At 40.8% G+C, this 8,029-nt stretch overlaps 1 protein-coding gene across 1 annotated transcript; it reads left to right on the plus strand.

Moving 5' to 3' along the window:
- Positions 1–1,486: 1,486 nt before the first annotated feature.
- On the plus strand, positions 1,487–7,652 carry LOC116371189 (delta-like protein 4). The gene is made up of 3 exons (XM_031820076.1): positions 1,487–2,783; positions 4,058–4,169; positions 7,601–7,652. Exons 1-3 carry the CDS (start codon positions 2,239–2,241, stop codon positions 7,604–7,606), a joined length of 663 nt encoding a protein of 220 aa, XP_031675936.1. The 5' UTR covers positions 1,487–2,238; the 3' UTR covers positions 7,607–7,652.
- The last annotated feature ends 377 nt before the right edge of the window (positions 7,653–8,029 follow it).

Consider the following 8,029-nt stretch of genomic DNA (forward strand, 5'->3'; position numbering starts at 1 on the left):
AGGAATGTCACCCAACACTGCAGGGTTGGGCTCAATTACATTTTAATTGCAGTCAATTCAGAAAGTACATTCCAATTCAATATTTTCCTAATTGAAAACCATTGAAGAAAATTGCAATTGGAATTGGGATGTCAGTGTACTTCCTGAATTGACTAGATTTGAAATCGAATTGACCCCAAACCTGCATCACTGTACTGTTAGCTGTACTGTTAGCTGTATGGTTAGCTGTACGGTTAGCTTTAATGTTAGCTGTACGGTTAGCTGTATGGTTAGCTGTACGGTTAGCTTTAATGTTAGCTGTACGGTTAGCTGTACGGTTAGCTGTACGGTTAGCTTTAATGTTAGCTGTACGGTTAGCTGTACGGTTAGCTGTACTATTAGCTGTACTGTTAGCTGTACTATTAGCTGTACTGTTAGCTGAACTGTTAGCTTTAATGTTAGCTGTTAGCTTTACTGTTGGATTTACTGTTAGCTTTACTGTCAGCTTTACTGTTAGCTTTACTATTGGATTTACTATTGGCTTTACTGTTGGAATCACTGTTAGCTTTACTATTGGCTGTACTGTTAGCTGTACTGTTAGCTGTACTGTTAGCTGTACTGTTAGCTGTACTTTTATCTGTACTGTTAGCTGAACTGTTAGTTTTACTGTTGGATTTACTATTGGCTTTACTATTGGATTTACTGTTAGCTGTACTATTGGATTTACTGTTAGCTGTACTATTGGATTTACTGTTAGCTGTACTGTTAGCTGTACTGTTAGCTGTACTGCTAGCTGTACTGTTAGCTTTACTATTGGATTTACTGTTAGCTGTACTGTTAGCTGTACTGCTAGCTTTACTGTTAGCTGTACTGTTAGCTTTACTGTTAGCTGTACTGTTAGCTTTACTGTTAGCTGTACTATTGGATTTACTGTTAGCTGTACTGTTAGCTGTACTGTTAGCTGTACTGCTAGCTGTACTGTTAGCTTTACTATTGGATTTACTGTTAGCTGTACTGTTAGCTGTACTGCTAGCTGTACTGTTAGCTTTACTATTGGATTTACTGTTAGCTGTACTGTTAGCTGTACTGTTAGCTGTACTGCTAGCTGTACTGTTAGCTTTACTATTGGATTTACTGTTAGCTGTACTGCTAGCTGTACTGTTAGCTTTACTATTGGATTTACTGTTAGCTGTACTGTTAGCTGTACTGCTAGCTGTACTGTTAGCTTTACTATTAGATTTACTGTTAGCTTTACTGTTAGCTTTACTATTGGATTTACTGTTAGCTTTACTGTTAGCTTTACTTTTATCTGTACTGTTAGCTGTACTGTTAGCTGTACTATTGGATTTACTGAGTAGAAAGGAAAATAATGTGACAAATAAATATCACAATCACATACACATTGGCCTGTGTTTGGGGTCAGGTTGACCGTTTGGATAAGCATATTGGCCTGTGTTTTGGGTCAGGTCGACTTTTTGGATAAGCACATTGGCCTGTGTTTTGGGTCAGGTCGACCTTTTGGATAAGCACATTGGCCTGTGTTTTGGGTCAGGTCGACCTTTTGGATAAGCACATTGGCCTGTGTTTTGGGTCAGGTCGACTTTTTGGATAAGCACATTGGCCTGTGTTTTGGGTCAGATCGACCTTTTGGATAAGCATTCCAGCTCATTATGGTGGTTTAGTGATGAAGGGGATGGTATGATTTGTTCTTCTGCTCCATGTGATGGTTACTGAGACTTCACAATGTAGTGTGACGATTGGAGATGTGTAAGCAATAGCGAAAATTCCACCTAGCCTATCAGAGGGCAAGATGGAGCAATTACAATATTGTTTAAACTTATCAAATCCTCCACAAGCGTCTAGGGGTTGTTTCCGGACAGGCCCTATAATGGCAAACTGTGTGCTCTCCCCCATGCGTAAGACCCTGACCTCTGAACCCTAACCCCTGAACCCTATGTGTAAGACCCTGACCTCTGAACTCTAAACCCCTGAACTCTTACCCCTGAACCCTAACCCCTAAACCCCTGAACCCCTGTGTCTCTCTCTCCAGGTGGTCTATGTTTGATCCATGTTGGCGTGCGTCTGTGTAGCTGTCGCTCCGGTTTCACAGGCCAGCGCTGCGAGATCAACATCAACGAGTGTGCCGGTAACCCCTGCACCAACGGAGGGACCTGCCTGGACCGCATCAACGACTACACCTGTGCCTGCCCCCCGGGGTACGCCGGCCGAAACTGTGACCGCGTCCTGGAGGAGTGCTCCATGCGCCCCTGTCTCAACGGAGGACTCTGCACCGGGGAAGGGGGACCGGGGAAATCCCCCACCACCTGTATCTGTCCCGCCGGCTTCACAGGACCCCGCTGTCAGTTCTTTGCAGTGACCCTGCCAGTCGGTGGTGAGAGGATCAACGGAGAGAGCCAAGATGGCTTCCAGTGGGCGGCAGTTTCCCTGGCTGTAGGGCTGGTTGCGTTTCTGGTGCTGCTATGCATGGTGGGGCTGGCTCTAAGACACATCCACAGACAGATGGGCAGGGACAGAGGAGACCGGGAGACCATGAACAACCTATCAGACGTACAGAAGGATAACCTTATCCCCGCCTCCCAGCTGAAGAACACCAATCAGAAGGTTGTACTGGAGGTGGACTGCGAATCAGAGAAGTCAAATTTTATCCACAAGAACTATCACTTGGACTATAGTAATGCAAAGTCGAAGGAGTTCAAGGATGATAAGTCGCAAGAGGATAAAAGACTAAATCACATCTACGACAAGTGTTTAGAAGAGAAAATACCGATGAGTGGAATGTACAGGTAAAAGAATGTACATGTTTCTATAAATTAAGGTTTCTATCTTGATCTACAAACATGGCGAATATACCTTGAGACCTATGGTTAGGCTACTTATAGCGCATGATACCATTGTTACACTAACACTCCAGGAAACTGTTTCCGTACATGTGTGAAAGGTGAAAGGTCATGCGTTCTGGACATTATTTCTATAGGCTGTAAGTCTGTTCTGTTTACTGTGAGAGAAGAAAAACAGTCTCGTTCATTTTGTAAGTCGCACCAGGACCTGAATGCAACGGTTTAAACCCTACCACTTACTCTCCCCCTGTAACATAGATGCTGGGAGTCGAGAAGCAGTTTAAAATCACAAAGAACATGGAACGATACAACATAGGAGTAGCGTCTAGATATGAACAAACAGAAACAATACTGCCTGGGGAAGGAACCTAAGGGGGCTGTCAGATAAAGGGGAGGAAATGGAGTCTAGGTGTGATGTAATGATGAAGCTGAGGTGCGTGTAATGATGAAGTTCAGGTGCGTGTAATGATGAAGCTCAGGTGCGTGTAATGATGAAGCTCAGGTGCGCATAATGATGAAGCTCAGGTGCGTGTAATGATGAAGATCAGGTGCGCGTAATGATGAAGATTAGGTGCACGTAATGATGAAGATCAGGTGCGCATAATGCTGAAAATCAGGTGCGCGTAATGATGAAGCTCGGGTGCGTGTAATGGTGATGCCAGGTGTCCGTAATGATGATTGCCAGGACCGGCGGTTAGTATCCCGGCGACATCGAACGCAGGAGGGAAGGAGCGGGAGTAGACGTGGCGACCCCATATAGCTATAGGATCTTAATTTGATCACTCTTATGTTGCTGTGAATTGCAGGAAATGCAAACTTTTAGTCTATTTGAGTTTGTCACTTCCACTCATTTCAGACTTGAGTCGCCCTAACAAAAAATGTATCAGCCTCAACAACAAAAAATTAAATATAATTAATATAATTTAAAATAATCCACATAATAATCCACATTTCCTGTCGCTGCAGGATTATTTTCCTTCTGTAGCAAATTTGCACAAATTAAGATCCTACATCTGTACCCATACTGTATACACACGTACACCTCCAGGTACACACACACACACACACACAGGCTAACAGTGTGTGTTGACTTGTGTGTCGTTAAGGTAGGCTAACAGTGTGTGTTGACTTGTGTGTCGTTAAGGTAGGCTAACAGTGTGTGTTGACTTGTGTGTCGTTAAGGTAGGCTAACAGTGTGTGTTGACTTGTGTGTTTTGCAGTGAAAAGGAGGAGTGTAGGATATCAACGATATGTTCCCCTCGAGACTCTCAGATCTACCAGTCTGTCTTTGTTATAGGAGAAGAGAAGAGGGAGTGCGTCATAGCAACAGAGGTAAGACAAGAAAAATACAACGGCAACAAAAAAAAGTACTTCAAGAAGTATTTCATGTCACTCTTATAGTATCAATGATATTTATGGTTGGTGATGTTTCGTTTATTTTTTTTATTACACATATTATTTTACTTCAAAATAAGACAGGGCGAGATACTGTAGGCCTATATAGCAGGGACTTCAGAAAGCATTCACACCCCATGACATTCTCCACATTGTGTTGTCTTACAGCCTGAATTTAAAATTGATTCAATTGAGATTTTGTGTCACTGGCCTCCACACAATACCCTATAAAGTCAAAGTGGAATTATGTTTTTACAAGATTAAATGTTTTAAGTCCGTAAGTATTCAACCCCTTTGTTATGGCAAGCCTAAATAAGTTCAGGAGTAAACATTTGGTTAACAAGTCACATAAATTGCATGAACTGTGTGCAATAGTGTTTAACATGTTACAATTATCTGTAAGGTCCCTCAGTCGAGCAGTGAATTTCAAATACAGATTCAACCACAAAGACCAGGGAGGTTTTCCAATGTCTCGCAAAGAAGGGCACCTATTAGTAGATGGGCAAAAAAAAGCAGACATTGAAATCCCTTTGAATTTTTATTTCACCTTTATTTAACCAGGTAGGCAAGTTGAGAACAAGTTCTCATTTACAATTGCGACCTGGCCAAGATAAAGCAAAGCAGTTCGACAGATACAACGACACAGAGTTACACATGGAGTAAAACAAACATACAGTCAATAATACAGTAGAAACAAGTCTATATACGATGTGAGCAAATGAGGTGAGATAAGGGAGGTAAAGGCAAAAAAGGCCATGGTGGCAAAGTAAATACAATATAGCAAGTAAATCACTGGAATGGTAGATTTGCAATGGAAGAATGTGCAAAGTAGAAATAAAATAATAGGGTGCAAAGGAGCAAAATAAATAATGTATTAAATACAGTAGGGAAAGAGGTAGTTGTTTGGGCTAAATTATAGGTGGGCTATGGACAGGTGCAGTAATGGAGAAGCATGGTGAAGTTATTAATTACACGTTGGATGGTGTATCAATACACCCAGTCACTACAAAGATACAGGCGTCCTTCCTAACTCAGTTCCTGGAGAGGAAGGAAACTACTCAGGGATTTCACCATGAGGTCAATGGTGACTTTAAAACAGTTACAGAGTTTAATGGCTGTGAAAGGAGAAAACTGAGGATGCATCAACAATATTATAGTTACTCCTCAATACTAACCTAAATGACAGAGTGAAAAGAAGGAAGCCTGTACAGAATACAAATATTCCAAAACATGCATCCTGTTTGCAATAAGGCACTAAAGTAATAGTGCAAAAAATGTGGCAAAGCAATTAACTTTTTGTCCTGAATACAAAGTGTTATGTTTGGGGGCAAATCCAACACAACACATCACTGAGTAACAATATCCAGATTTTCAAGCATAGTGGTTGCTGCATCATGTTATGGGTTTGCTTGTAATCGTTAAGGACCGGGCAGTTTTTCAGGATAAAAAAAAAACATAATGGCACAGGAAAAATCCTAATGGAAAACCTGGTTCACTCTACTTTCCACCAGACACTATGAGATTAACTCGCCACTCAGGAACATTCACTGCCTTCTTGCAATTCCACTGTATATTTGACCTTGTGTTTTAGGTCATTGTCCTGCTGTCAGGTGAATTCAAGTTTTGACTTAAATCTACCTGAAAATCTATTGCAAGACCTGAAAATTGTTGTCTAGCAATGATCCAACAACCAATTTGACAGAGCTTGAAGAATTTAGAAAAGAGTAATGGGCAAATATTTCTGTATTGACTTCTTTTGTCTTTAAAAATGTACATATTTTCACTTTGTCATTGTGGGGTATTGTGTGTAGGTGGGTGAGATTTTCGTTTTATTTAAACCCTTATTTACCAGGTAAATTGACTGAGAACGCATTCTCATTTACAGCAACGACCTGGGGAATAGTTACACGGGAGAGGAGGAGGGGGGGGGGGGGGTGAATGAGGCAATTGGAGCTGGGGATGATTAGTTGGCCATGAGGGTCAGATTGGGAATTTAGTCAGAACACCGGGGTTGACACCCCTACTTTTACGATAAGTGCCATGGGATATTTAGTTACCACAGAGAGTCAGGACACCCGTTTAACGTCCCATCCGAAAGACGGCACCCTTACAGTGACAAAAAAATTCAGGCTGTAACACAACAAAATGTGTAATAAGTCAAGGGTATGAATACTTTCTGATAGGACTGTCTGGTGGAGTAATCTTATAATGCTCTCTCCTAAACTAGAAAAGGGTATCAAATCACTATCCTTCAAACTGAAAAATTTGATGGTCTAAGAAAGGGATACGTTTTTTTTCAAGTACAGGAATATGGTTTTGATACCTTTTCAACTTTACTGTGTCTCTCAAACCCTATGTCTTAAAGGCCCAGTGGAGTAAAAAAATTGGATTTCTCTGTGTTTTATGTATATTTCCACACTATGAGTTTGTAATAATACTGTGAAATTGTGAAAATGATGATACTACTCTTTTAATGTAAGAGCTGTTTTGAAAGACCCGCCTGAAGTTTCTTGCTTGTTTCAGTGGGGAGGACGTTTTGGCCTGTCTGGTGACAACACCAACACTAGTTAATAGACCAATAAGATAAAACACATGAAAAAAGTTTCAAACCTCTCTGCCAATAATAGCTCATTTCTAGGGTTTTTCCTGTTTCCACTCAGACCACTCCCAGACCAATTCTAGCTAAGTTCTTGCTTGAGAATTTTTTAATTTTTTTACCATTTTAATTGAAAACAATCACAAGGTACTTATTATTACACAAAAATGACTTGGTATTGAGATAAAAATGGCTGCATATTGAGATAAAATGGCTGCATATTGATATAAAAATGGCTGCATATTGAGATAAAAATGCTGCATATTGAGATAAAAATGGCTGCATATTGAGATAAAAATGGCTGCATATTGAGATAAAAATGGCTGCATATTGAGATAAAAAATGCTGCATATTGAGATAAAATGGCTGCATATTGAGATAAAAATGGCTGCATATTGAGATAAAAATGGCTGCATATTGAGAGAAAAAAGGCTGTATTGAGATAAAAATGGCTGTTGTTGAGAGATAAAATGGCTGCATATTGTGATAAAAATGGCTGCATATTGAGATAAAAATGGCTGCATATTTGGACATTTAACACCGAGGTGCTGAGTGTAATGGAGGAAGGATGTTGCCAAGCAAAACACAATGGCGATAGTATACCAGCAAGAATAGATGACATAACTTTTGTGATTGGCTTATATGAGTGTTTTATTATCTTGGGACATGCGTGCAGTTTCCCAGTTCATAGAGAAAATGGGAAGGACGGCTCACTGTTTTCCCCAGTCCTCACAGCTGACCTTCTAACCTTTTCATCTTCTCTTCCTCCCAGGTATAAAGCTGTGTGAGTTAGAAAAGCGAGGGAGCAAGAAGGCGGAGGAGGAGAAGCACGAAAGGCATCAAAGGCAGAAAATATGTTCTGGATTGTTTACAAAGAACCTGAGGAGAGACTGATGAAGATCTGTTTCTGATCTGTTTTCTGATCTGTTTCTGATGTCCTCTGCTGCTCTGGAGCACTAGAGAGAACGGGACCATGGGAGAAAAACAGAGAGACAGAGAAGAGAGCGGAATCTCTCCTCCGTGAAAATGAAAAAAAATTAAACACTCTAGACGAACTTTACTGAACTTTAAACATTGACCGAGTGTTTGTATACAAAATGTGTACAGTTCACAGTCATGGACCTATTAACCTTCTGGGAACAAATGGTTAAATGAACTGTTTAAATGACTGACTGAACTGCACTGGGTGTGGAGGGGACTG

This window comes from Oncorhynchus kisutch, unplaced genomic scaffold (genome assembly GCF_002021735.2).
Source record: "Oncorhynchus kisutch isolate 150728-3 unplaced genomic scaffold, Okis_V2 scaffold2967, whole genome shotgun sequence".
Classification (NCBI taxonomy): Eukaryota; Metazoa; Chordata; class Actinopteri; order Salmoniformes; family Salmonidae; genus Oncorhynchus; species Oncorhynchus kisutch.

Bases quoted from the DNA above. Each gene is read 5' to 3' on its own strand.
- LOC116371189 (XM_031820076.1), top strand. From the start codon at position 2,239: ATGCGCCCCTGTCTCAACGGAGGACTCTGCACCGGGGAAGGGGGACCG. The intron at 2,784-4,057 runs GTAAAAGAATGT...TGTGTTTTGCAG, and splicing joins CCGATGAGTGGAATGTACAG to TGAAAAGGAGGAGTGTAGGA.